At 34.6% G+C, this 27,006-nt stretch overlaps 2 protein-coding genes and 1 pseudogene across 7 annotated transcripts; all 3 read left to right on the top strand.

Annotated features, from left to right (window-relative positions):
- Positions 1-1,738: 1,738 nt before the first annotated feature.
- On the top strand, positions 1,739-3,105 carry LOC124445104 (annotated as a pseudogene).
- Positions 3,106-3,960: 855 nt separating this feature from the next.
- Positions 3,961-15,179, top strand: LOC124446723 (RCC1 and BTB domain-containing protein 1-like). 2 transcript variants are annotated; one of them, XM_046997586.1, is made up of 15 exons: positions 3,961-4,103; positions 5,272-5,577; positions 6,288-6,457; positions 9,161-9,251; positions 9,708-9,775; positions 9,909-10,016; positions 10,656-10,798; positions 10,903-10,966; positions 11,300-11,426; positions 11,753-11,811; positions 12,452-12,522; positions 12,607-12,660; positions 13,610-13,707; positions 13,867-13,997; positions 14,468-15,179. In XM_046997586.1, the coding sequence occupies exons 2-15, from the start codon at positions 5,301-5,303 to the stop codon at positions 14,606-14,608; spliced, it is 1,602 nt and encodes a 533-aa protein (XP_046853542.1). In that variant the 5' UTR covers positions 3,961-4,103; positions 5,272-5,300; the 3' UTR covers positions 14,609-15,179. The 2 variants fall into 2 exon arrangements, with proteins under 2 accessions (XP_046853542.1, XP_046853541.1); XM_046997585.1 differs by lacking the exon at positions 14,468-15,179 and adding an exon at positions 14,134-14,446.
- A 304-nt stretch (positions 15,180-15,483) lies between these two features.
- On the top strand, positions 15,484-24,416 carry LOC124446712 (protein unc-93 homolog A-like). 5 transcript variants are annotated; one of them, XR_006948512.1, is made up of 7 exons: positions 15,484-16,283; positions 16,736-17,144; positions 19,165-19,437; positions 20,144-20,421; positions 20,854-21,121; positions 22,199-22,315; positions 23,152-23,238. XR_006948512.1 is itself a non-coding variant. In XM_046997572.1 (7 exons), exons 2-7 carry the CDS (start codon positions 16,739-16,741, stop codon positions 24,249-24,251), a joined length of 1,383 nt encoding a protein of 460 aa, XP_046853528.1. In that variant the 5' UTR covers positions 15,499-16,283; positions 16,736-16,738; the 3' UTR covers positions 24,252-24,416. The 5 variants fall into 5 exon arrangements, 4 of the variants coding, with proteins under 4 accessions (XP_046853529.1, XP_046853528.1, XP_046853526.1 ...); XM_046997572.1 differs by lacking the exon at positions 22,199-22,315 and adding an exon at positions 24,209-24,416 and having other exon boundaries at positions 15,499-16,283; positions 23,152-23,266; XM_046997570.1 differs by lacking the exon at positions 22,199-22,315 and adding an exon at positions 24,171-24,416 and having other exon boundaries at positions 16,146-16,283; positions 23,152-23,266.
- Positions 24,417-27,006: the final 2,590 nt, after the last annotated feature.

The raw sequence follows: 27,006 nt of genomic DNA on the forward strand, positions 1-27,006 counted from the left end.
TGTCGAAACGTCAGTCAACAACAACAAAAACAGTCCTTCTCAGGACTTTATTAACCTGGACGATCATCATTTACAAACATATAACGATACTCCCGAGTTCAAAGCATTTACTTTAATACAAGATATTGTTGAATCGCCTGTCATAAAGTTCTCAAGCTTTCACAGACGAGGTGGCTCTCCCGAGGCCAAGTTGTTGCCAGAATTTTAGAGCAATGGGATGCATTAAAACTTTTCTTTCAATCTGAGTCTCCATGTGTTCGTGTAGACGGGGCAGTCAAGATCTATGAAACCATGACGACGAATGGAACCAAGTATATTATGGCATTCCTAAATTACATATTGTCAAAAGTGGACAGATTAAATGCTGAATTTCAGGCTCAAGATTTCAAGCTGCACACACTGTACAGTTCTATATCGGATGAGTATAGAAGCATTTTGGCCATGTTTATCCACGACAAAGTCGTACGAGAAACACCGTTGGACGAGATTGATCCAAATGACGTAAAGCTATACAAGCCTCTCAACGTTATTCATCTTGGAGGAAGATGTACAGTCCTGTGCACCCAACAGTCTTTGGGTAGCCAAGAACAACGTTTCAGAAACGATTGCCGTAACTTTCTCCTTGAGTTATGTGACCAAATAAAGAAGAGGTTTTCTTTCAAAAGTGATGGAGTTCTAGCTTTCCTATCAGCAGTCAACCCTTCAGAGGCATTATCCAGCAGGCGGTCATTAAACTCGATAGCGGTACTAGCACACCATTTTCCGTCTTTAGTGTCTGAATATCAATTGGATGAACTTGATGATCAGTGGAGGCAATTGTTATATGCCACAGACTCTCTTAAAGGCATGACTAATTCCCCAACACAGTTTTGGGATGAGATCAGAGCTATTAAAGATGGTAACGGCAATAAAAAGTTTGAACTTTTGGGAAATTTTATGTGCAACCTGCTTGTTTTGCCTCACTCATCTGCCTGTGTCGAGAGAATTTTTTCCCAAGTTAACATGATAAAGACTCCTCAAACCAACCGCCTACATTGTTCAACTTTGAGGAACAGATTAATTGCAAGACAAGCTATTGCTCGACAAGGTGCGCATTGCTACACGTGGGAGCCGTCTACGAAACTTGTAAAAGACGTACAATTTGGTCATTGTCGGAGGGAGTACTTTAGAAACATTGTCAGCGTCAGGAACAGGAAGAAAATGTGACTGATGTTTGTGACATTGTAAACGAAGAGACTGTTGAGATAGGGTCTGGTTAGCACTTAGCATGTTGTCGATTTGGCTGTTTCAACGATGTTACCATCACCATGTTTGACTTTTTTATGTACTGTTGCGTTTCACGAACTATATTTGATCATTTCAACACTTATATACATAAACTATCGATTTTTATGAAATTAAAATTAAAACAAAAATCAATTCATTCCAGTCCTTACATTATGCGTTCATTAGTGCGGCTAATCGTGTACCCATGACAAAGGGGTCCCCCAGAAACGACTGTGGGGGATCTTGGGATATTTTAAAGGATCTTGGGACTTTTTGCTCAAAATCTTGGGAATTTGTAAAATAGTGAGTGGCAACACTGGCTAGTTCCATGAAGAGACGCAATAAGTATTTTTCTATATTGCAGATATGTCGGTAATTTCTATATAGGTAACATGTGGACTAGAATTCTGGATAAAAGAATTGGGCTAGATTCCTCAGCACAGCAAAAAATAGAGAAAGGTTGAAAATCAGAATGGAATGGCTTGTTGAAAATAGTGACCTATCAGAGTCTTTCAGGCAAAGTAGAAAAGTATGAATAAAATTATGTGGTGATGACACAAAAGTGGGAAAAAGACTTCATGTTGTAAACATAACATTTGCGTACAATTTTGGAGGAAGGGTCAAATGCAATGATAGCTGATGGCAACCACATCATATCAATAATTAAAGTGCCTGAAAACTATGAAAGCCTTTCTGAAGCTCTTGCAGATATCCAAAAAGAGGTTCAATCTTTAAATAATGTAGAAGTGGGAGGAGAAGTTTAACATATTGAATGGTTCCTAGGAGGTGAATGGAAGCTCTTGGCATGCATTTGTCGTCTAGGAGCAGCTACTGCTTATAATCCAGGCATATGGTGCAAATGCCCTCTTTATAATAATTATGATAGAAAGAAAGCATGGTCATTTGTCTGACAGTAAAAAAGGTACACGGACAGCTGAAGAAATCCTAGCACTATCCACATCAAGATTAAGGGAAAAATACAATGTTAAACATTCACCATTGTTTCCATCCATACCATTGTCCCATGTAGTAATTGATAGTCTTCACTTATTCTTGCAAATTTCAGATGATTTGATAAACTTGCAGATAGTTGAACTTTGTGGAATGGATGCCATAGATAAGAAGGAGACATTTAATGATGGCTTTGATATGTCCAAGTATAAATACATTGCTAGAGAAATGTTTTCTTAACAATACCCTAAAAATCTCTTTATAACTGGTACGTATGTCTGTAAGGACTCCATAAAGCTAAAGTGGCGTGATATCTTACTGGACCAGAAAAACTGCATTTCTTCAGAAATGTTGAGTTCTCTCATATTTTTTCCAAACCATATCAAAGAGAAAAATATTTCCTTATTATGGTCACAATTCCTTGAAATCACTGAAATTTTAAGCTCTTCTGGACGTCCAGTGGATGAAAAAGTAATAGAAGATAAAAGCCAATCATTTTTAGACTTGTTTTTATTTTTTTACCACACAAAGCATGTAACTCCTTGCATGCATGCTATTAGATGACATGTACTAGAATTTTTAAAAATGTATGGCAAGTTTCTCACTTTATAAGGTTTGGAAAAGTTTAATGATTGGACTACTAAGGACTTTTTAGATCCTTGAATCAAAAAGACTTAGAATCATTAAAGCAAATTATGATGAAGAAGAACAGGGTTGAACATATAGGAGATCTTGGTTGTGAAAAAAGAATTTTGAAATGCAGGAACTGTAATCAACAAGGACGCAACATAAAACCTTGCACAGAAAGTGTGGAACATGTGATCAATAACCAAAAACCTTGTTACTCTCCACTCCATGTACAAAAGATTAAAATTATTTTCACAAGTATGATTTCAAAAGGTTAACATAATTTAATATGCATAAAGTAGATTTTCATGGAGGGCAAAGAAGATTGATAATTGCGGGAGCACCATATTCTTATATTCATAACTTTTAACTCACTAACACAATTTTCATAGAAATAAATAAAATAGAAGATGCAAAAATAAATCTAGCTCCCTATTACCAATCTTCTGCCAGCCTTGTTTACATAGTTGTGGCATTTAGACATTATATGAACACAATTATTCATGCTAGTAGCAAAGCTAGATGGAGCGGCATTGCCTTTAGCTGTTCTATTTCCTCCCACAAATTGTAATTGTAAAGAATTTCATGTATTTTGGGAAATGGGACTTGTTGTCAAGGTTAGCAATGCAACTGGTTTATTCTAGTTATTGAATTTAGAGAATTCAGTAATACATAAATAGATTTATATAGAATTTATTTCCAGGTGTACTCATGGTGTACTGAGTATACTTCCTGCCGACACCATCTGTACTAGATCACGATTTTGTGTAATTGCTCTTTTATTTTTGTGTTTTTAGTCAGTCAAACAATTTTGTCGTTGCCCTTTAGTCCTATCATTGAATAATTTGTTTTGGCAAAGAGAATAAAATGTTACATCACATAATTATTACATAATACATTTACATTACAGCATCTCATTTTAAATTTAAAATATCGTAGCGATAATCCTGTTGTTTATAAACTTCTAAAGATTATTTATGAATAGAATTATATATAAATTATAAAGAATTTTGAATTTGAAGTTTTTTAATATACTATGACTAATTATTCTGACTTATTGACGGCTTTATACAAAATGTTTACATGAAGTAGTTACGCTAATGTAACATTAGGAATTTGAGAGGTGAAAATGAAAGAGAAAAATTATGTCCATAATCAAACCTATCATTTCCAATGTAGTCAACTTCCTTAATGAAACGACTCATATTTTTTTGGAACACTCAATCATTGCATTTTCCCTGTTTTAAAGTGCGTTCAAGGTAAATGAATGTTTATTAAATCATTGAAAATGTTATAATTTGCAATATATAATTGTTATTAGTATGCAAATATTGCGATGTTAATGAAACGTTCATTACATATTTATGGAGAGCCTGTTTTTTCCCTCTTTTTCACTAAAAATTTCGTAGTCTGTTTTGTGTTGGCTGTTGTCAGTTGACACTTCTTGTGAGTTGTCAGTGTTGAAATGTATACTTAGAAATAAGTTATTAGGGCAAATACTTATGCACCTGATATAAAATGGTCTTGTTTAATGCCCTTTCTGCCTGGAAAATTACAGGCTTTTATGAAGTTAATTGGGAAAAAATGTTTTTTAAGCAAAAAAATTATACGAAACTTTAAGTTGTTGATTTTACAATAAAAGATATCTATTGTTTAGTGTGGTGGCCACTCTGAGTGCTCATGCAGTATGCATGTAAGCAACTTTAAATTTTGTTCTTAGCATCTATGCATAAATGTTTGCATTGTATCTAAATTTCAGTTTATGGCATTGGTATATGCTATAATGGAAAGTCCAATTCTGTGTTAGGATGATGTATTTGTGATTTGTTTTTCTTTCATATGCACTTTTTCGCCATTACGTAGCAAACGATTTGAGTTATGAATTTAGAGCCAACCATTACACCAACAAAGGCAATCGTTCAACAGTAAGCCAAGATTTTCTAAACTCTATGATAAATTCATTCCAATTTGACTGCATATAGAATGTACCCTGGGATGAGGGGGGTATTTTCTCCAAACACATAAAGTTTTTCTACTTTGCATAGATCAAAGTCAATAACTTGAGTATTGCTTTTGTTTTTTTGACCTATGGTTTCTGTTTTGGAATCTTCATCTTAATGTTTGGTGTACTCAGTATTTTGCTTTAGTGCAGCTTATAATTTTTATTATTAGTGGATATTTCCCTAGTTTTCCATAGACAACCAAATTGGTAGATCTTAAGTGCACACAAAAAATTCTTTTACAAACGCTCTATAAAGTTAGCTGATCTGAAAATCTTGTTTTTAAACATTCTAAATGACTTAACTGTCCCCAAATTTCACAACAATACAGTAAAATTGGTAGTACCAACGAAGAGAACAATTTTAATATGAACATTTTTAACATGAATATCCTTGTTGTTATGTTGTTTTTATTTGTCTTGATTAGGTGATTGTCGTCTTGATTGATTTGAAGAAATGGCACTTGATGTTGGAAAATGGACCATTTTCCACATGGTTGAAGATGCAATTTTGCAAATGGCAAAAATGGTTTGTGTCTTCGGACCAAGTGGTAATGAGGCTTTTATTTTGACTGAAGATAACGATGTGTTTGCCCTTGGTGCCAATGTTCATGCTTGTCTTGCGCTTCCTAATGGAACAAGCACACTTAAGCCAAAGAAAGTTGAAAAATTGTCAAATTTGGATGTCCAGGAATTTTCATTTGGAAATGCTCCACATGTCCTTGCCCTTACTGGTATTGTGAAAATTTGCTCTTTTACTATTGTGATTTTTTCTTTGTGCAGATAATTTGAAAGCAATTTTTTTGTTTATCCTGAAGTTCTAATGATCTTAATTCTTCTTATGAGATATAGTTAACTCACTAATCACTACAGTAATATACTTTAGAAGAGAGAACACTTTGTTTTTTTTGTCATCTAACCACTGTCACAAACTTGTCCTATGTATTTAATTCGATTAAAAATAAGTTGAGTAAAGAATTATAGAAAATAAGTTGAGTAAAGAATTTGTTCTGTCAAAAATTCAGCATGAATTATTTAGTTTTCAAAACAGCAAAATCTGTTTAATACGGATTTTGAGCGGAAATCTTTTACTGGAAATTTAGGTGTAATACGTCATTTAACGCAAAATTTATGTATTAGTAAGTAGTTGCGTAGCAATAATGAACTGCTTCCATTCTTTTTGCAACTCTGCCGGGCTCACAAAGCTCAGCTTTACTAAGCAAGAGGAAAGATTCCTAGTCTGACTTGTTATTGACAGCTGAGCATGATCAAACACGAAAATTTGGAGTCACGCTCATTTTCTAGAGCACGACTTCAGCCTTTGGCAAAATATACGTTGTATGTTTACAAAGGAATATTAAACTTTGTGATTAAAAATGTTATGCTAACGTAAATAATGTTACAGTGGTTTTTTTAAATATTGTCATGCCGTTGCTTAACTTAGGATCTGGTGAAGTTTATGGCTGGGGTGGAAACTCCTATTCACAAGTTGGTCTTGCTAGCAGCTCATCTGTTCAAATTCCTACGTTGATTGGCGGTGCTTTAGCTGGCAGACACATCTCTAAAGTAGCTTGTGGGGGAAATCACTCAATGGTTTTAACATCAAATGGAGAAGTAAGTTCATACGTTTGAATACTTTCATTGATTACATGAAAATAAGAAAAAGGCAATGCCCCTTTTACCAACAGCTTGTGCATTAGAGTAATCGACACTCTTTGTTTTATTTAAGTCCGCATTAATAGGACTAACGAAAATAAACCTAAGTTTAAAATTCGGAGTTTCCTCTATTATCTCGTGATTACAAAAATCATGTGTTACTAAAACAAAGTTTTTAAACCAATGAAAATCTTTCTTGGATCGTGTCACACGTGAGTGTCATTAATGTCACGTAGCTATATTATAATGAAACATGATTTACTAACATTTAAATATTATATTGCCACATTGGAGATTGCATTGCTGTTATTTTGTTGTGCTATTTGGTAAACTGTTGTCGAGATACCCGAGTGAACGCCTGATACAGTAGGTGTCTTGTTTCGGGGATAGATGTAATGAGGGGGCAAAACAGGCACACCCGTCTTAAATTAGCTATATAGAGGGTGGAATAGAATACCAATTTCCTGTGAAATTTCAAAATACCAAGCAACTGAAAAAAAGCAATCGTGATTTGTATTTAATTGATTACAATTCAAAAAACATCTTCAAATCATGGTACAAGAGTTATAGAAATGCAGAATTCTCTAAGGAACCCCCAAATTCTTTCAAATTAAAGCACTTGCGCACCCTACAAAACCATCCTTAATCCATCTGCGAGCAGACTATGTATGTTTGATTTGTAACTGTAGACATTTAAATCTTTATTATTAGATTCATTAGCGGGTGTAAAAGTTAAATCCAAACTCGAGCATCTTTAAGCGTCTCTAATGAGGTCGGCGATTTGTTGTTTCGGAAGTTTTAAGCATCGGTCACACTGCACCCGATAATGATCCGATAACGATGCAAAAAAAATCGCTCGTTATTCAAACTCTTGTGTGCGGTCACATTGCAGGGATGACGATAACGATTTATCGTTAGTATGTGACCATTGAATTTCCTTATAGTTCATCGTTATCGTTTATCGTTATCGTTATCGTCGAACAGTGTGACCAAGGCCTTAAAGTCGCTATAGTCAACGTGGCCTTGAAAAATATGATTGGCGACTTAAATTACTAGGAAAATGACATATGTATATGTTTGATTTTATGTGTTTATCACCGATAAACGTCGAAGATTCGCTCGGGCATGGTTTTTTAAAAAAGGTGCTTTAAATTAACAAATAAGTGCTGTGCACCTGAGCCAGAGTTTAATTCGAAACAAAAACTCTGATAGGGATATTTTTGTATACGTCTAACGAAATTACTGTCTAAACTCTGACAATATTACGAGGTCATTTTCAATACAGCAAAAATACGAGGTCATTTTTAATGAAAAAGTTGAAACTTCCGTGAAAAGAATTATCTTCTGTTTGGCAGACTGTATGACGTCTTATTGTATCGACATCAATGAATTAGAACCCAATCTCCGTCTATCTACTAACTACCGTGTCGAGTCATTTCGAGTTGAGGCCTATGGCAAGGACGCCATCTTGAAAGATGGCTAAAGTAAAAATCAAAATCAAAATAAAGTCAAACGAAGGTGTAAAACAACAGTCATTTAACTTATCAAACATTTAAAAACCAAACCTAGACTATCAAATCTGCAACTGTATATCAGCTCAGTTTTGCCACCTTTCAAGATGACGGCACTTGGAACTATAGAATTTCGGTGGTGTTGGGCATTTAGTGGGTTGGGTTCTACGTTAATGATTGTCTAATACGTAGATAGTCCGTAGAGGACAGCTTTTTATGATAAAACAAATAGGAGACAAGACTCTATCTATGGCATTATCCTAGCGATTTGCCATGTGTACCAGGGATCATTGACGAACTAGTCTTTAAAGTAAATGGTGTGAGCCAGGAAGTATCGTTACATACAACCATGGCGGTAGTCATCTTCAGATTGTCGAAACGAAAGTCAACATCAACAACAACAGTCCTTCTCAGGACTCTACTAACCTTGACGATCTACATCCACAAACATGAAACTAGCCTTTATTAACTTGGATAATAGGAAATTTTAACCACTGAATACGTGTATTGAATTTGTGGTCTTCTGCTTCGTTTCTAAACTAAAACCTTGTACGTATGTATCATGCATGGTGCGACATTTTCGTCAATTCATTGAACAAAAAATTAAAATTAAAAGCAAATCTTTTGTTTCCACGTTTACAAAGACAAATCTTAAAATAGAGATTTCGTCGTGGTGACAAATCTGAAAATAGTTTTAGAGATAGCAAATACCATAGTGAATGGTAAAAGTAATGTAATAAGTTGTTAGTTCTTAAAAGAACTGTTGTTGTTTAATTTAGAACTATTGGTTTAGTACTCTTTACTTAAAACAGTTCTTTTAAGAACTATCAACTTATTATATTACTTTTACCATTCATTATGGTATTTGCTATGTTTAGAACTATTTTCAAAGACAAATCTTTAATGTTTTGAAATTTCTCGAAATTTCGGAAATGTATTTTAACGGAGTAGCAGGGGCCAGAGATATAACACCAGAGTTTGCTCAGCTGTAAAGCTGTTTTTTGTACTATTGATAAACTTGGTGTTTTATTTAGTATAATTTGAGTTGGCGCATGTTTTTTTACATTTCAACATGTTAATGTTTACCTAGCACCAGTGCTGCCAATGCTTTGTACAATTTCCATGTCATAGTGATAATTTCTTTTTTAAGGTTTTTGCTTGGGGCTACAACAATAGTGGTCAAATAGGATCTGGTTCTACTGTAAACCAAGCCACACCAAGAAAGGTTACTGCTGGCATAGGTACGTACGTAGAAATGACTTTGTTTTTTATATAGATGAATTACTCTACACTCTATATTTATTGCACTGTTTTTATTTATTGCACACTGGCAGCATATAGTAAAGCGATTTTCGGCAATGTGTATGAGACTCTAAATTTCTGTCTGTAGGCTGAGGTAGGTAAGTAATCAGGAGCAGTTGTGCAAACGTTTAGCCATCTTTTTGGCTGCATTTGTTTGTAAACAATACAATGCACATGTAGTCAACATTAAATCAAACCATTGCCACTGGTTGAACGTATTGTTAACAACCAACCATTACCGTGATATTTAATCAGAAGCGTTGTAGCCATGTTATCCAAAGTACACACGCGTTACGATGCGTTGCGTGGTTTTGTGTTATACATTTGCCTCTCATGCTAAAATCAAATACCCAGGCAGTTTTTTTGTGTAGAGTTGAGTTGTTTTATTTACTTAGGAAGCAAAGAGATTTTTTGTATTGCTTGTGGACAGTCTTCATCAATGGCAATCGATAGCAATGGAGAGGTATTTAAAGTGATCTGATTGTTTTGAACATTTCAACAAGAAGTAAAAATGTACAAGTGAAAATAAATGATTTTAAAAAAGGCGTTTCATCGTCGCAAACAAACTCGCATTTTTTGATAAACACTATTTCCAGCTTTATTCTTGGGGTTACAACGGAAATGGGCAACTCGGTCTTGGCTGTAACACCAATCAACCAAATCCGTGTCGGGTGACTGGACTTATTGGAACGTTTGTTACTAAGGTATGATATTTATTGTTCGTGTGAATGCTACGTATACATGATGTTCACGGGCGAAACTAGAACGCTGATTTGGGGTGGGGGTGAATATTAATATAGTCCGCTCTGCCCACTGTTATTGTTGTTAGCAATTTTAATTTCAAAAGAAGTCAGCTGGGCTGAGCTGAATATATGAATATTCACACACACCCAATAAGCGTTCTAGTTTCGCCCCTGATTGTGACATTGTGTTGCGTTGTTTAATCTATATTTTTATATGATGAGAATAAATTAAGACCATAGGACGTTCGAGACCACATTGTACGAACATCAAAGAAAAAGTTTGTGTTTGGTTAATTGCAGTGCTTGTTGCGAATTAGAAGACAATTTTTCCGTGTTAACTTCCCATGCTTATATTCTGTTTTCTGTTTCCTATATAAATGGCAACTATCGACTTAAAATTTTTGAAAGAAATAAAAATTATCATAATCAATATAGTTCATACGATACCGAAAGAGTGAGAGATTTTCAGCCATGGCACAACAGTGGAAGAATTGACTACATTCGGTCAAACAGTCTTGACATCATTGTGACTTCAAATTACCATTGAATGAACATGATGATTCTTATAGCATGTTGCTTCTGCGTATATCATCCATTTAGGTTGTTTGTGGCTATGCCCATTCATTAGCATTATCCGACACTGGAAATGTGTTCTCGTGGGGTGCCAATCAGAATGGTCAATTAGGCACTGGAAGCAAGGCTAATGTTGTCACTCCATTTAGAATCGCTACGGACAAGGGAAGGTACGTAATATACATGTACAATTCCGATGACAGTCCAGGAATGTTGAATTTTTTCTCAATAGAAATAATAATTTCCGCTGAAATTGTTGTTATGTTTTTTCAAGGTTTATTGATGTCACGGCATGTCATTACAGTCATATGTCCTCAGCCACAACGGCATTGGGAAAGGTAACGAAAGTAACTACTTTTGTTGTCACATACTGAAAGTTGAACAGCGATACTTCAATAAGATATTGTGTTCAGTTTTAAAATGCAAACTAAAATAGATGAATTAAGAAAAATAGCTGGGAATAAGACAAACGAAAAAAAGAAAAGCCGAATAGGAATATAAAGAAATGACAAGAGTATGGACACTCTGTGGTGACTTTGATTTGACTTGCATTGTTCAATATTTCCGTATATTAAAAGTTGTTGTAATTTAACTCTCACATTGACAATAAAAAATTTATGCCATCTCGGGAACTGGTCAGTATATAGAATTTTCCATAATGGTTTTTTCAGGTTTACGTGTGTGGTCTTTGTAAGGGCCAATCAGTTACCTGTCTTACGGCAACAAATTTTAAATTTGCTGACGATGCATTTGGTTGTCTATCCTCTCCTTCGTCTATGTCTCGTCCTCTCTGTATAGGTTTGTTTTTATTTCTATATTTTCCCCGTCGCGTATGTGCGTACAAGCCAAATTATGAAGCATGAATTAAATTTTCAAATCGCATGAGAAAATTGATGGCTCTCAAATCAGGTGTACTGTGCAATTCTTACATAACGGCATGCTAATGTATTTAACGGCACGTTAGCAGTTGAAAAACTGCAAATATTTTTTGCAATGAGTTGAATGAACGTGACTTATAAAGTAACAGAACCTCCAATAATGATTTTAATTTGAAAGATATTGACCATCTTTAAATTATTAGGTGTAGAAAATAGGCTTTGTTTAAAAAATACGAATTATTTAAGGGGACAAAAAGCCATCAAAAACGGTTTCAGAAGCAATCGCTTTGGCGTTTAACGATGAGGTTTGTGATAAAGTTGTCGTTGATTCTTCATCTGTTTCTATTAGTATTTTTTGTCCCAGTAGAAAAGCGTATTTTACTTCGCACTAGTGCGAGAAATGTCTTACAGATTGGATTAAAACTAGTTTTAGTTACGATTTGTTTTTGATTTTTTAAATAATCGAATACTCTGTGATCGGGGGTGCTGCAATAGTTAGACAATTTTATACAATGAAAAAACCTGATATAGAAATAAAAAGAACGTCTCCTTTTTGGGTGTCAAATCAACTGAAAGATGTGAACACATAAAGGTTGTAATAATGTATTCTGATCTTCAATGTAGAATGTTTTTGGAAATCACGTGCCTTGGGGAGCCCCCTCTGTATTTGAAATCTGGCTGACACTGACCATTAGATGCGACAAAATTGTGTCATACGTACAATAACAGAAGGCAACAAGTCCAGGCTAGTTGTCCAGGTGACTTGTTGTCTAAAACATTGAGCATCTAGCAACATTTTTATTAAATCGATTTGTTTAGCCGTTATCATGAAACGTAACTTTTAACAAATACCACGGTAACAAATATTGAGTCTGACAGAACTGAGAAGAGCTGCCTCTTTGGAAATGGTAACACTTTCATTGGATTTCTTTATGTACTGCTTAGACAACAAGTGACGTCACGTTTATCATTGGTGAAAAATATGTCCACGCTCATAAAGCAATACTTAAAGTAAGGTGAGGTCACACAAAAACTTTTTCCGTTTATTTTGTTGTTTGTTCAAGTGAGCCATGTTTGATTGATTAATGTATCTTTAATAGATGTGAATATTTCAAGACAATGTTTCAAGATCATTGGGCTGAAGATGGGCAAAAGTACGTTTATGATTTTTTCATTTAGTATTACGTGTTTAACAAAACCATTGGGATTATTTGCCTCGATTCCGTTTTATGAAATTTCCTCGTATGACTGAATTTTAAGATTGGCAACACCATCGAGCTGTGCGGTGCGATAGCAAAGTTATGTCGCAGATAATCACCCTATACAGTGTTTAAGAAACGGGACAAGCAGAATTGCAAAGTTAGGTCCCAGATAGTCAAACAAACCAATGTCTACCTTGGAAAAATGATGAACAAGGTTTTAAAAATTTCAGCGAAAATGAGAAAATCTATGCTATTTAAGTCCCGCACGTGATTTCGTTGACATCCTTCCTGAAGGCACAACAAGTACTTTTCCACTCGTCTCACTGATGACAATTTATGTCCTGGTTAAGCACATGTTGATCACATTAAACCTTTCTTTGAATTGCCATTACTTTGTCCTCCATACTTTCATTGACTTCTAGAAACTACAAAACACTTCTTTGTTTGACTTTGTAACACTTAATCATTTTTGTGCAGCTTGTTTACATTGTAAACTTCTACTACTTTGAAGTCGCTGATCTTCATCAGACTACACGGTCTGCATAAGATTTAATCCACATGTATGCTCCCACTTTCTTTTTTGTAAGTCATTATATTTTTCTTTTTTGTTCTGGAAAAATGTGTTTACTACTATTTTTGTTATTTTTGTAAAGTTTGTTGCCATTTTACGTTCCTATCCTTAATACTAGACATAACAGTTACTTCCTCGTCACTTTCGTCGCTCGCACAAACAAGTTCCTCAAGTCATGACCTGTAACTGACCTCTCACTTCGGTTAAATATATTTTCAAAAAGAATTTTTGATAACAAAAATCCTTAAACCCCGCCAATAATCCTCCGTTTGTTTTTACATGCACCATTATTTTTGTATAACTTAATTTGCATTAAAATCTCTCTGGCAGTGAAATAAAGATCACCACATATTCGTACCCAGTGTTCTATGCGTTCCTGCGTTACATATATACGGATGAAGTTGAGTTGCCGCCAGAGGATGCTATCGGTCAGTTTGTACTTTTGATTTTACTGATGTTTTTTTCTTTCCACTGTCCAAATACGTGTAATCTTTTAAAGTAAAAGAAAAGTGGAGGTTAAGGTGCCAAAACGTGTTTTTTAGTTAGTGCTGTGTACTAGATGATAGGTAGTCTTTTGTTCTTTGCAGGTTTACTTGATCTTGCCAACGCATACTGCGAGGTACAGCTGAAACGATTGTCAGAAATCATCATCAAAAATGGCATCACTGTTCAAAATGCTATTATGTTGCTGGCTGCTGCTCTTAAATATGACGCCGAAGTAAGTCTCCTTTATTACAAGTCATTTTTACTTAGACTTTCCTCGGTGCAGTGATTCGCTTAAGCTGGTTGTTTGCATTTAATCAAGCGTATGTGCTCTCATGTTTATTATTTTCTTTTTTTTATTGTGTGGCAAGTACTCAAGCAGTCTCACGAGCCATCACTTCGCTGTAATATTTTACGAAAGTAAACAGTTCAATACCTGTATTTTTGACCATTGTTGGTTTTTTTTATATCATCATCATACTGTTTTCTTTTTTTTATTTTTTGAAATGATATTTTCTATCGGAGTTATAATATTTAAACTCATTTGGAAACTTAAATAATATGAATAATGGCATCGGGAATTTTTTTCTTAGTTCTATCCAAATGGCTTCTGATATTGTTAGTGCTGGCAAACAACACAAAGCTCTTTGGCATATTAACATCGTCTGATTGATTTCAGTTGAATGTCATTGATTTCTTTTTCAGGATCTGGAAGAATTTTGTTTTAAGTTTTGTGTCAATCACATGACGGCAGTTACGCAGACAGAAGCGTTTCAAAAGCTCGACGAAAATACGTTGAAGGATTTCATTCTCAAAGCATCCAGATGGGGGGCTTTCAAGTACTAAGCCCTCTAATGCTTTATGCTTATGATGTTATGAAAAACACAAATACTTCTTTTCATAGTTTGAGAGGGCTGCATTCCCTATGTGTTGATATGAATTTTTTTATATGTATGCATGATATACAGTGTTAAGTTATTTTGAAATCATTGATAAGACTGTATCTTAATGTTGTGTTAGTTGCAGCCAATACGATGCCATTGGCAAAATTTTCTAAGAAGAACAAATTTTCTTCGTGATTTTGAAAATGTCTGTCTTTATTTCATCAAAAATCAAAGGACATGAACAAAAATGATGAAAATAAAAAATTTTTGCATTTCAAAGTTTTCAAAGTTTTGCATTCATTCGTAAGTGCCGTTAGCTAAAATATTGTTTATTATTTTAATGGGAACTCTATGTAAGTAAAAAATTCGACAATCTGCTCAGAAAGATTTCTTGTTTGTGGAAACATTGCAGCACAAAGTTACATGAAATTAGAGGATGGTACTTTATATCGTTGTATGTCGTTGGCTCTCGTCGGTTCCATGTAATTTCTTGTTGTATTTGAATAACAATTATTAAAACACCGTAGACCCTAGTCAATGCATCCCACTTTGTGTCTAGCTAAGTCATCCACGCAAATGGAAACCAAAATCAACACTGACTTAGAAACTGTATACCAGTTGCTAACAGCTAACGAACTAACATTCAACATTGAAAAACGAAATGTATAACGGGCAATCATCATAATTGTGGTATTACAGAAAATTTTTGTTACATACAATTATCTCTCTGTCAAAGGGGGTCAGTAAGAAGGGAATGGGGGCCATGACTGTCGTTTGAACAATTTAATGTAAGTAAAATATGATATTTTTTTTGGGGGGGGGGGTTAAGAACTTTGACAGGGGCCTGTCTCCCTTCCCTCCGACTACGTCACTAGATCACAATCTGCAATTGTAGGAATTGCGATTTTGATTGATTAAGAGTACGACTTATAACTTAACAAAAAGAATATATGTTTCGTTTGTTGTGAGGTCTGACAAGTATTGCTCCACAAGCATCGTGCTCCCATTCCATGTGGAAAATAGGTCGCATATCTTTGATTTGAAATACTGCAAAATGTACATATAGCATGTGCTTATATTTTAATGAATCCTTTTCGATTACAAATCAAGAGATCATTAATTATCATTTAAGCGATTCACTCATACAATCATATCTGCAATTGAAATCTGTAAAACTCATGAAACATCTATACGGTTGAAAGAGAATTTAGTAAGTCTACCCACTCATTATGGCAAACAAGAGATATAGCTATCAGTTAAAACGATATAGAAACAATGCATTCTATAATGTCACTTGCAAGTAACTTACAATGGATAAACACCATTGCCTCAAGTCCCTTCATATGATAATTTTTCTGGGTTTCAGTATTACGGTGTGTTGGTACTTTGATGAAAGAGTCACTAAAAGACTCTTGGTGTTCATGTTGACTAACCTTAGCTTTCAATTTCAGAGTTAAGTGACTTAGAAGATTCAGAACCAGGATGATCCACAACTACAAACATGTAATTTCATGAGGAATTTCTTAATTAAATTACAGGTATTATGTTTCATGCGTGTTTGTTTGCAGACAAGCGTTCAGACGTCTACATATTACATTTTCCATCAATAGTTTGGCGAAATCAGTAATTTTATTGAGGTAAATACACATGTTTCTGCATATTGATTTGTACTATGTAGATACTGAGCTAAATGAAGAAGCTGAGCGTAATTTAAAGTAACATAAACGTTATTTTGTTTGAGCCATTGTTGTGCAAGATTATATTTACGATGTCTGCATGGTGAAGATAGGTTTTCAAACACTGGTTTTATGTGTGTGCTGTGTTTGTCTATTCCATAGGTCATATTATGAGTTCGGCTCGTATCTCGTATGCGCTGCACAAGATGGGTGCACAATCAGACATACATAGTACTTTAAAGGAAATGTGAAGAAACAGCTTTGATAATGGAGAATAATTATCAGTTTTGAATAATAGAAGACTGTTTTTACAATTTGGTTAAACCTTGTTTAAGTATTTTCTTTTGTTCCTCTTAGGCAATTTTGATTGTAAGCTCAAAGAGTGCTAAAGTTAGTTATCTTCGATTTCTTAGAGCATGACTAACAATGATGCATCTGTAACAACAGACAGCATTCACAGCAAGACATTGCAACCTCTGCATGAACCATTGAGTGACGTAGAAATGACATTGCCTCAAAGCTACTTCGCTGTAATGAAGAACGTCGTCGTTGTTGGTTTTGCGTTTTTGCTGCTTTTTACTTCTTTTCAGTCGATTCAGAATCTTCAAAGTAGTTTGAACGAAGAGGAAAATATTGGCTTGATTTCGTTGATTATCGTTTACACAAGCCTCATTATTTCATGTATGTTTGTGCCACCTATGTTGATCAGTCGGATTGGCTGCAAGTGGACGCTCGTTGCCTCTATGTCATGTTACGTCGCCTATATTGCAGCTAACTATTATCCGCGATGGTACACGTTGGGATTTACTTCTGTGCTACTAGGTAAGCTGTGTGATATTTTGCTGGAGGAACGTAAGAGGAACGGTATTCCTCCACTATTTTGACAAGAGGAACGGCGTTTCCCTTATGAAGAATCACAGGCGCGTGCGGGGGGCTCTCTCTGGAATGTTATATCGTGGCTAGAACACATCAATTGTACAGAACGACTAGTCACCTCAAAATAGTGTGAATTTGCTTGTTTTACTTTAACATGATATTGTGTCTGTGAAGCAATAAAAGGTCATTACTACTAATTAAAACTTAGATATTACTCGAAAGTTCGAAAGTGCCACAATTCGTGTATTAACTTTTACGAATAAATGAGCACGTCCCCATATTGCTTTCTAGGCCAATTGGTTAATTCAAATCGCTCCCCCCACTTCCAAAATTCCCAAAACAACACCGGTTGAGCTAGTCATTAAGCACCTGCCAAGATGGTTAAGCCAGTGTAAAGAAACACAAACGACTTTTATTCCTTTCTCATTCATTAATTTCCCAAATCTGACCATCTTTCATGAAATCTCTGCTAAAACGTCAAATGATGATAGCAAACATTTCTTGAAAGAGAAGAACATGGCTTATTGTTTGTTTTACCCTTACCCCAATGATTACATTCAGGTGTTCCTCCCTCGAATGGAAAAGGTAATTGGCCTAAATGCAGGGATTTACAACTAGACACAATTTACCCTTATTGTATGTTTTATCAACACATTGAATTTGCAATTCGACCTGCTTAACTCGCTGTCTCCTTGACGATACCATGAGCTTTGACCAGGACTTGTTACGAATCTCGAATCGTTCCCATTCAAAAGATTTATGTAATATTAATATAAGTCTGGTATATTACACGTTCTATAAAATATTGATTATGTCTACCAATTAAAACATTCAGGCTGTCACAAAGAACTGCTCACTATTGCAGACATAGTTAAATAGTGTAACATTGTGAAAAAGTGCCAAAACATTAGATATGAGTTTCACAATAAAAAATATCGTTATATTTGATAACTTGTGGACCTGCTTTTGCTTAAGTTACACCTTTGCAACATTTTGATACTCTGTCTATTGAATAAATCAATCTGTGGCGTGGATGTATCATTCATCGTTATCCATCCATACTATACAGGGCCTGAGCGTTGAGGATGCAGTGTCTTTTGACTGCCTGTTTAATTTTTTAAGGTTAAAATCAACCATGATATAATTGATGAGCCATCTTAAAAGTCTCGCGATTTTTAATTTTGGATGGAAACTCTTTATTTGTACAATACACAAGTCTGGCAGCTCTGCAACTGATTTGTTAAGAAAGTGCTTTAATTATTTATATCTAAAGATCTGCATTGCTTTGAAATGGACTCCATGATGGGAGAAGGATCAGATTATTTTTCATTAAAGAAAGTTCTTTTCAAACCCGTCAAATTATTTGATTGAATGATATTTTTTATTGAGACATTGAAAGTAAAAATTAGATGAAGATATTCATGTCTTGCTCGCCTTTTCCAATGCTGAATATTAAGCTTTAGAAAGAGCTGTGACAAATGCTAGCCCGGATTAAGAGATCATTTATGATGAGAAAACTTTTGTTTGAATCCAGATAGCTCATTTATAATGGCTAAATGTAATCCGAATATGCAAGATGTCGTTTCCTTATATGATATTTTCCCATACCTACGCAATTTCTTGGAGTATGGAGGAATTTCTTTTGACGTCTTAGCATACGTTTGAAAAAAGTTATTACAGTTCACTGAAGAGACAGCAACTGACTTGATCGTTCAACTGACTCGTTTTTCATTTTGAACTTGTATACCAAATAGATCAGAGGAGTAGGAAGCAAGTGAAATTGGGGGGGGGGGCACGAGCTTTTTTTCATTTAAAAAGGACGCTTTTTGTAAAAAAAGGCACTTTTCTTTTTTTAAAAAAGGGACTACTTTTTTATGCCCCCCTTCCTACGACGCTGAAATTGATTGTGATTTTCATAACAAATTCTTCGAAACCGAAATTTTTCATTTTCCTAATACATTTCCAGGTTTCGGTGCAGCTCCTCTTTGGTCTTCAAAATGTGCTTACCTAACGACTACTGCTATATCACACGCCAAACATAACAGTATCCCCCAAGATGTCGTCATCACTCGCTTTTTTGGAATTTTCTTCATGATATTTCAGTCTGCACAAGTCTGGGGAAATTTAATATCCTCTGAAGTCTTAAAGCAATCTGAACAATCATTAAAGTCGAATTTTACAAACCAATCTTTAGCTTACGATGTTATCGAAGTCTGCGGAGCCAACGACTGTGGACAAGGTACTAAATATATTTTTGAACAGAAAGAACTGTGGATCATACTTCTTGATAAATTTGTAGCATGAACCAACTGTGGGTCAAAGAAATTTTAACGAATTCGTCAAATAAATAATTAAAGGCAAAGGAAATCAGACTGCAGAACTGATTATATCCCCTTCTAAATTTGCGCTCTAGTTTCGTCCCGGTAGACGAACGTTAACATGTTGTTTATGCTCTACTAAATGTTTAAGTTGAAAAAGGTGGACCTTTAAGTGAAATTAATAAATTTACTCTGAGGGGCTGTTCACATGAGCGCGTGTAGCCGGGATTCAACGAAGCGTTAAATCATTTTGGCAATAGAAAAGATTAAATACTTTAAAACAAAAAACTTCTTTGAGTGATTTGCCTATGCTCATACTCCCAAAATGTTTAAAATGAAAACAAACAATTTAGCCTGATTTGAAAATTGCAACTAAAATGATTTATCACGCTTAAGTAAAAGGTTTAAGTTTCATCCTTAACATTTTTACTCCATTCAATGACTCAAAATCATTTCACGCCTCGCTGATTCTCGGTTACCCGGGCTTATGTGAACAGCCACTGAATTGCCCATCAGCTACATTTCGTTGTTGAAAAATTTATGAAATTACGATGTAATCAGCTGCTGTTTTTAATTGTCTGAAGATGGCCTATAAATTAAAAATTGCTGAAAAATATTTCTTTTCAGTTTTGTCTCAGAAAAACTCGTCCGTACTAATAGTTCCTGAGAAATCAACCGTTGTCATCCTTGTAACAATATATCTTGTTTGTGGATTCCTGTCTATAGCTGCAACCTTGCTTTTTGTTGATCAACTAAAAGAAGAAAATATAAAAGTTCGACATCCAAAACTACGGCTGTTTGTGTCCACGTTACGTCATCTCCAGGAAATACGCATGCTCCTCGTTGTCCCGCTAACCATATACAGCGGTTTGGAGCAAGGCTTTGTTTTCGCAGATTTTACTAAAGTGAGTTGATGAATTGTTAATGAATACAATTTTAGAAACAATAAAAATGTATTTACATAGCAACTTTGTAGTATTGTCACGCAAATAGGTAATGCTCCATGTTGAAATGATACGAGATAGATAACTGGTCAAGTAAAGCATAAGCTATTTCACTGATTTTATTGCACAATTGAATTGTTTTCTGGTGGCTGTTTTATTGTTGAAATTAAGACTTTATGAAAGTCAATCATGTGTCTGTTTTTCCTTTGACAGAAGACAAAAACAGATTTCGCTATACAAAACAACTGTAACATATATTTAACTATAACAAACAACTGTAACTATATCTGAAACAACTTGTAAAATCGCATGGAAAAGTGCAACAATTAATGTCTTTTAAGCATTTGTTGTAATTTTACTTAGCCGTTCAGCAGCTGTTTTGAATTTTCTTAGTCGTTTGTCACATGTGTTTATGGCATCGATAAAGTCGGTTACGTCATGATTTGTTTTGGCGTTGGTAACTCAATCTTCTCGTACTTGCTGGGGAAGCTTGCGAAATACATTGGACGATTGCCAATATTCATATCTGGTGCAGTCACACATCTCGTGATCTATGTTGTTTTGTTATCATATACTCCTGACCGTCATATGATCACAGTACCTTTTGTAATTGCTGCACTTTGGGGATACGCAGATGCTGTCTGGCAGACTCAAATCAATGGTATGATTGTTTTACCACTTTTACACCTATATAACAATACAAAACTAATGCAATTTTCATGGTGATTGGTTGAGAACTGCAAATCATTCAATTCCTCATATCTCTCACTTTATACTACCATTTACGGTCTAGGCGTTTTTTAACTGTAGAACATTATATCCTGGTCTTTTACCCCTGTAGAACCACTGTAGACATCTTTAATTTCCTGATCGAATGGCCATTATTGTCGTTGTGAAAGACAAGTACTAGTTTCTGATTATTAGTTGAGACTTATCGGTCTACAAATAATTTCGAAGAAATATAGCCAGCTGTATCACAGGTTAACTAAAATTTTCCCAACTCGGCAAAATTCCTTAACCCTGTTCACAGTCAACATCATATGGCTTTTGCTAAATTTTCCTATATAAGTTGGGTCTTTAGCCTAGATTAGATTCAATCTAAACTTCAGAAGAAAACTTTTGCAATTGAACAATAAAAAATCGAGAGTCTTTGGACAAATTACAAACAGACGCAAAAGCTGATGACCTCTGTTTGCACATAGAATTGGACAAACAAACACAACCCATATGTATGTGCAAAAAAACTGCAACAGAGTAAAAGTCTTTTACGAGTTTTAGTCGTGCTATCAAAAATCAGAACATTGAAATAATGGTATTCATTTCTGAGAAAATTACACGTTTTTCAGAGTGAGCTATCAAATTTTGAAACACATTGCATTTACACTAACGTTTTTACAAAATTTTTGCCTTTCTGTTTTGAAAAACTGGAGAAAAGGATGAAGGTGCGTAAACTAACTAGCATGCTCATACAAAAGTACTTACGGTTTTTGTAACATCTAGCGCCATTTACCATGTCATACATAACATACAAGACATCACGAATCTCGTCAAATCGATACCTGGATGTACCAAGATCGATAATTGTAATTGAGACACATTCATATGTGCTTGCCATAATTCGTATAACACAAGGGATTTGAAAGGACCTCAATTACGCATTTCAGGCTTACAAAACATTAATATATAGTAAAGCAAAGAAGTGGAATGAAAATGTGGATCAAGTTCCTTCTTTTTAAAGATAAAGTGGCATAAGCTAGTGAATGGAAATCCATGGACCAAGATTTAAAAGATTTAGTATTCAATTCCTTCATGCAATGAAAATAGAGATGAAAACGAGAAGGAATCTCCACACAAAGTATGTGAAATAGTTGTGATTTTCGATATCGAAATATACAAAATATTTGCACCAGGAGTACATTGTTCGAAGCTTAGTGCAGAGATATGTGACAAATGTCAAGAAACAAGGGAAGAAATGAAAAAACTACTTTTGAGAATTTGATTGCAATCCCGAGGACAGTCATTGAATGATTGATTGTGGATTCTGGGCTCGTAACCTAATCTTTTAATTGATGTCATTGGTATGATCTAGATTCTTATGTTACGGAGTTGAATTTTTTTATGGATTGCTTGAAAAACGTCTAGGTCTTCATTGCCTTAAAGAAGACTAACCGTGAGCAGGTGAAATAGCAAGTGTTAATGTTTGAACTAAGATGGATTCTGTAAAATGCAAACTCCTTGGAAATGCAGTACATTCTCCAGTTATGAGTGCTGTAGTCGAAGAGTGAGGATGATATTGAATTCCAGTGCAAAACAACAAAGATAACAACCAGAACATAAAAATCAGAGTTATTCTACACGAGCTAGAATTTATTGAAAACATGTCAGGAACCAACAATATTGTAAATTTGAAAAAATCAAGAAAGATGCGAAATGAAACAAGCTTTGTTTCAGTCTCATGAAACTAAGCATCGTCTTTTATTTAACCCTTCCCCAAAGTAAGAACTACAAAAATAAACCTCGGAAAATTTTTCGCGGCAGTGTGCTGCAGTGAAAAGTCACAAATTTGCTCATTTAATAGTAGCAGCTTACCATATTTATATTTTTCCATCTATGATTATCAGATTCAAATTGTTGTTTTATTTACTACTTCTGGATGAATGTTAATGTCTATGTTTCTTCTACATGTTTTAGCTTTCTACGGTGTTCTCTTTCATGATAAACAAGAAGCAGCATTCTCGAATTATCGCCTGTGGGAGTCCCTTGGATTTGTCATCAGCTTTGCTTTAAGCAGTGCAATATGCGTCAGGTAGGCTCCCTACAGTTTGACCGTATATGTATATTTTTGCCAGATTCAGTTGGATGAGCTAAAACATTTCCCCCCTGTTCTGAACGTTTCTACGCTGTAAAGCAGACGGAAGAATCTAAGCTCATCAGACCAAATATTGTAGAGAAATTGCAGGTATTGCCAAACTAGACAATAGGATCTGTATATGTTAGCTATCTACTTTTGAATAAATTCTTTGATTTAATTTCACAAAGTTAAAATAATTCTTCGTTCAGTGGGCTACGTTTCAAAATAGTAGCTACGTAACAATATATTCATGATAGTATTAACGACGGCATTTTCTGGCTGAAAAGCCGCTGCATGAAGTGTACTTTCAATAGTAAAATTTTTACTATTTCGAAATCCATAAAAAATAGCATTCTTATGTTGAACTATAATACAAAACTACTTTCATTTATTTTGCCTAAATGTAATGTAGATCCACATGTGACTGTGTATCTGCCTCTGACTGTTGATGATGTACAGAAAAGGTCTGCACATGGGAAAGGGTTTCGTCTCAAGAAAAAATTGCTTTAAGTTACTTATCTGTTGAAATTACCTTAGATAGTATTCAATTTTTGGTCGTCTTTCAGTGACAAAGACTATTTTTCTCCTTGCCAAGTCCACAAACTTTCGCCAGGTTGAACCATTTGTTTTTTGAGCTTTCTTAGACTTCTATTAGCCAAGAAAGCTCCTCGCTTTGAGACCTGTAATAGAATCCCCAAATTTTCAACTTTAAATAAATAGGCAACAAACTGAATTAATTTATAATGTTCATTTAACAAACATGATGAACAACACGATTAAATCTATCTAACTTTGTTTTACTTAAAAAAATTTTCACAATATGGATGAATCTTCAATGTACATTATTATTCAATTATAGGGTAAAAATAATCATTCTTATGGTGGTGTTAATCGTAGGTATGGCGTTTTATGTTGCTGTCGAGATCATTCACAGACGTGAAGCTAAAGACACTTAGAGTTGGTCTCTAATCTGCAAGTTTGCTCAAAAGCCTTTTTAAGCGTTTTTAGTTGAACATTTTTTTGTCAACACGAAAAAAGGAGTTAATTAGCTATTTACTTCAAAACATGTCCTTTTTATAAAATATATAGCCTTATTCAAAATTAATTCATTTTGTCATTTCAATTCGCAACTTTATAATTTAAAAGCTACTGCAAGATGAGTTATTTTACAGCTTGGGAGTTATCTTTCGCCTATTACCTTTTGTATTTTGTGTCGTAAATTTCTTTCGTTTAAAAATGATAAAAATTCCATAAAGAGTGATATCAAAACAGAGTTGGCTTGAATAAAGCAGTATAATTAATGCATCAGCTTAAACGGATTTGACGTATACAGGGGCAAGCTTTTGTCAGGCTACGTCTGTATAAAATTTTAATGTAACACTAAAAGTTTTAAGTGAACACGTGCAGCTACGCTCTAACAGTAATGGCCGTTAGAATTTTTAAAAGATTTTTGCTGGATATCATTCCAGCAAAACTCTAGCACTAATCAGTTAATGCGCATCGTATAAGACTATCCTCACATGGACTGATAACAAGATAGAGTTAGAATTTCTCCTTTCAAACCCAAAGTGGAGACTAATAAATTCTCTTTCGATTAAATTTTTTCAAACAAATTGCATTTACTCATTTTCTTGCATCAGCTACAAAAAGCATGGCTTTCGATAGCTAAAAAACATGATCGAACAATTACGATCGTTAACGTTTTTTTCAGTAATTTATGCACACCATCGTTTTGAAGTTGGATTACCTTTTTTTGAGAGACCACGTAGCTTGCAAAATGTGTTTATTCACTTAACTGAGTAATACAATATCCTTTTCGAGAAAAGTGTCAAATTTTGTAAAGAATTCCACTCAGTGCAGTCAATTACACCATGTTATTACAATAATATGTCACCCACATATTAATCTTCTGCCAAAATAGCTCAATTGCATCATGCAGTATCAAGATAATCATAGCCAAAGCTAAAAGCTAAAATCGCTCAAATTATATTAGGAATAAAACTTTCCTGTCATATATTTATGCTTGCAAGAAGGTAAAGTAAGGGAGGGGACGGAGCGAAAAAGAAGTTCCTAGAATATCCTGGAAAAATATTCGACATTACTTGGAAAGAATTCTTCCAATAATTTTTATCAAGAACAAAATTTATTAGCTATACTATGCAGCAGCTAGCTTGACAATAAAAGAAACTCGTTCTTAAAATGACGAATGAATTGGTCAATTTGGTTAGTTGTTTTACGTAAGATTGAATTGACTGACTTTATTTTCAATTAACATTGAGAAAACAAATTTTATTAAAAACTGCTGGCCAGGGTGGGGGCCTGGGGGAATGCCTCTAGGGGTCAAATTCTCAAAAGAAGGCGCTCAGAAATCAATATAGGTGTCGAGTTTTAACATTTTAAAGGAGATAAACATGACATAACAAATTTCTCACTGTTTTGTCCAAACGCACGACATTTGCTACCTCACACAAGATTGTTTATTTAAAAACATGAATGAAAATAATAACTTTAAATTTGTATAATGAACGTAACCACTAAGAGGCAGATTATTAAGACATTTGGAAGTTTTACATCAGAATCAACCAAGCCCCTTTTATAAAACTGCGATTGTTATTGAAATAAACGATTATATTATTTGTACTTTCAAGTAACATTAAAAAAAAAACACTATAGAAGAACATCTTTGATCAATATGTGGGAACACGTAATGTACATACTCGAATTATTGTACCTTCAGTTAACAATTTAAAAGTTGATTTTGCATACGTTTTAATCATAATTTATTTTGGTGAGATCGGCATTAACCATCAATAAAATATATTTTGCAAATATAATCACATTTGATTTTATTCCGCAACAAAATTATTATAAAATAAAGATTCATAGCTAAGCCAATATCTATACTAATTTAATTACCAATTAATTCCAAATGTTCAACAACACAAGTAAAGGAAATCTTCTTAAGTTAAAACCTTTCCCGCGGGAAGAATTCCCCCGGACCCCTACCATCTGTAGCATGCCTTGCACCTACGGTGCTCGGCCAGCGCCTTAGGCCATCGTTTCCTAAATTTGATAATTTTGGGTCAATTTTTATCAATGGACTCCTCGGAAAAAAATTTCCTAGCACGTCACTGTGGCTCTCTTATGCGCCTAGAATGTCTTTTATCACTCTCTGTCCTCTTTTTCGTAGATCTGCTCTTTTCCAAAAAAGCACAATAGAATTTATACTGTGATTTGATGACTGTAAGAGCAGAACCCAATGTTGAAAATTTCCTTGTTTTGTTGCCGCGTCCACTCTCAAATTAACCGATATTGGAATAGTGATAATTGCCGGTGCAAAGCACGCCACCATAACCATAACTAAAACGAAGCAATGCTTGGCAAGTTTCATTTCACTGAGAAATTTATGCTTCTTATTTTTGACAGAGATTTCGTTGCTTTCGACATTTTCAACTGCACCAATTTGAACATTTTCGAGAAGTAATGTCTTTTTGGATATTAGGAAAATATTCAAGTAGAAATATGTTATGAGTATCAACGACGTGTTCATCATAAAAAGACCACTAATACAAAAGATGCGAGACTGGAAGAAACACAATGTCAATGTCAAAGCTAGCAGCAGTCCAAGGCATATAAAATTTTGACGAAAGACTTTTTTGTTCAGCTTATTGCAATGAAAGTCTGGGTGCAACAAC

This window comes from Xenia sp. Carnegie-2017, unplaced genomic scaffold (genome assembly GCF_021976095.1).
Source record: "Xenia sp. Carnegie-2017 unplaced genomic scaffold, XeniaSp_v1 HiC_scaffold_22, whole genome shotgun sequence".
NCBI lineage: Eukaryota > Metazoa > Cnidaria > Anthozoa > Malacalcyonacea > Xeniidae > Xenia > Xenia sp. Carnegie-2017.

Coding starts and splice junctions, on each gene's coding strand:
- LOC124446712 (XM_046997570.1), top strand. CDS start 16,739: ATGACTAACAATGATGCATCTGTAACAACAGACAGCATTCACAGCAAG. Junction 19,438..20,143: donor AGCCAACGACTGTGGACAAG/GTACTAAATATA, acceptor ATTTCTTTTCAG/TTTTGTCTCAGAAAAACTCG. Junction 23,267..24,170: donor AGCAGTGCAATATGCGTCAG/GTAGGCTCCCTA, acceptor ATTCAATTATAG/GGTAAAAATAATCATTCTTA.
- LOC124446723 (XM_046997585.1), top strand. CDS start 5,301: ATGGCACTTGATGTTGGAAAATGGACCATTTTCCACATGGTTGAAGAT. Junction 11,427..11,752: donor GTCTCGTCCTCTCTGTATAG/GTTTGTTTTTAT, acceptor GAATTATTTAAG/GGGACAAAAAGCCATCAAAA. Junction 12,523..12,606: donor AAAGCAATACTTAAAGTAAG/GTGAGGTCACAC, acceptor TATCTTTAATAG/ATGTGAATATTTCAAGACAA.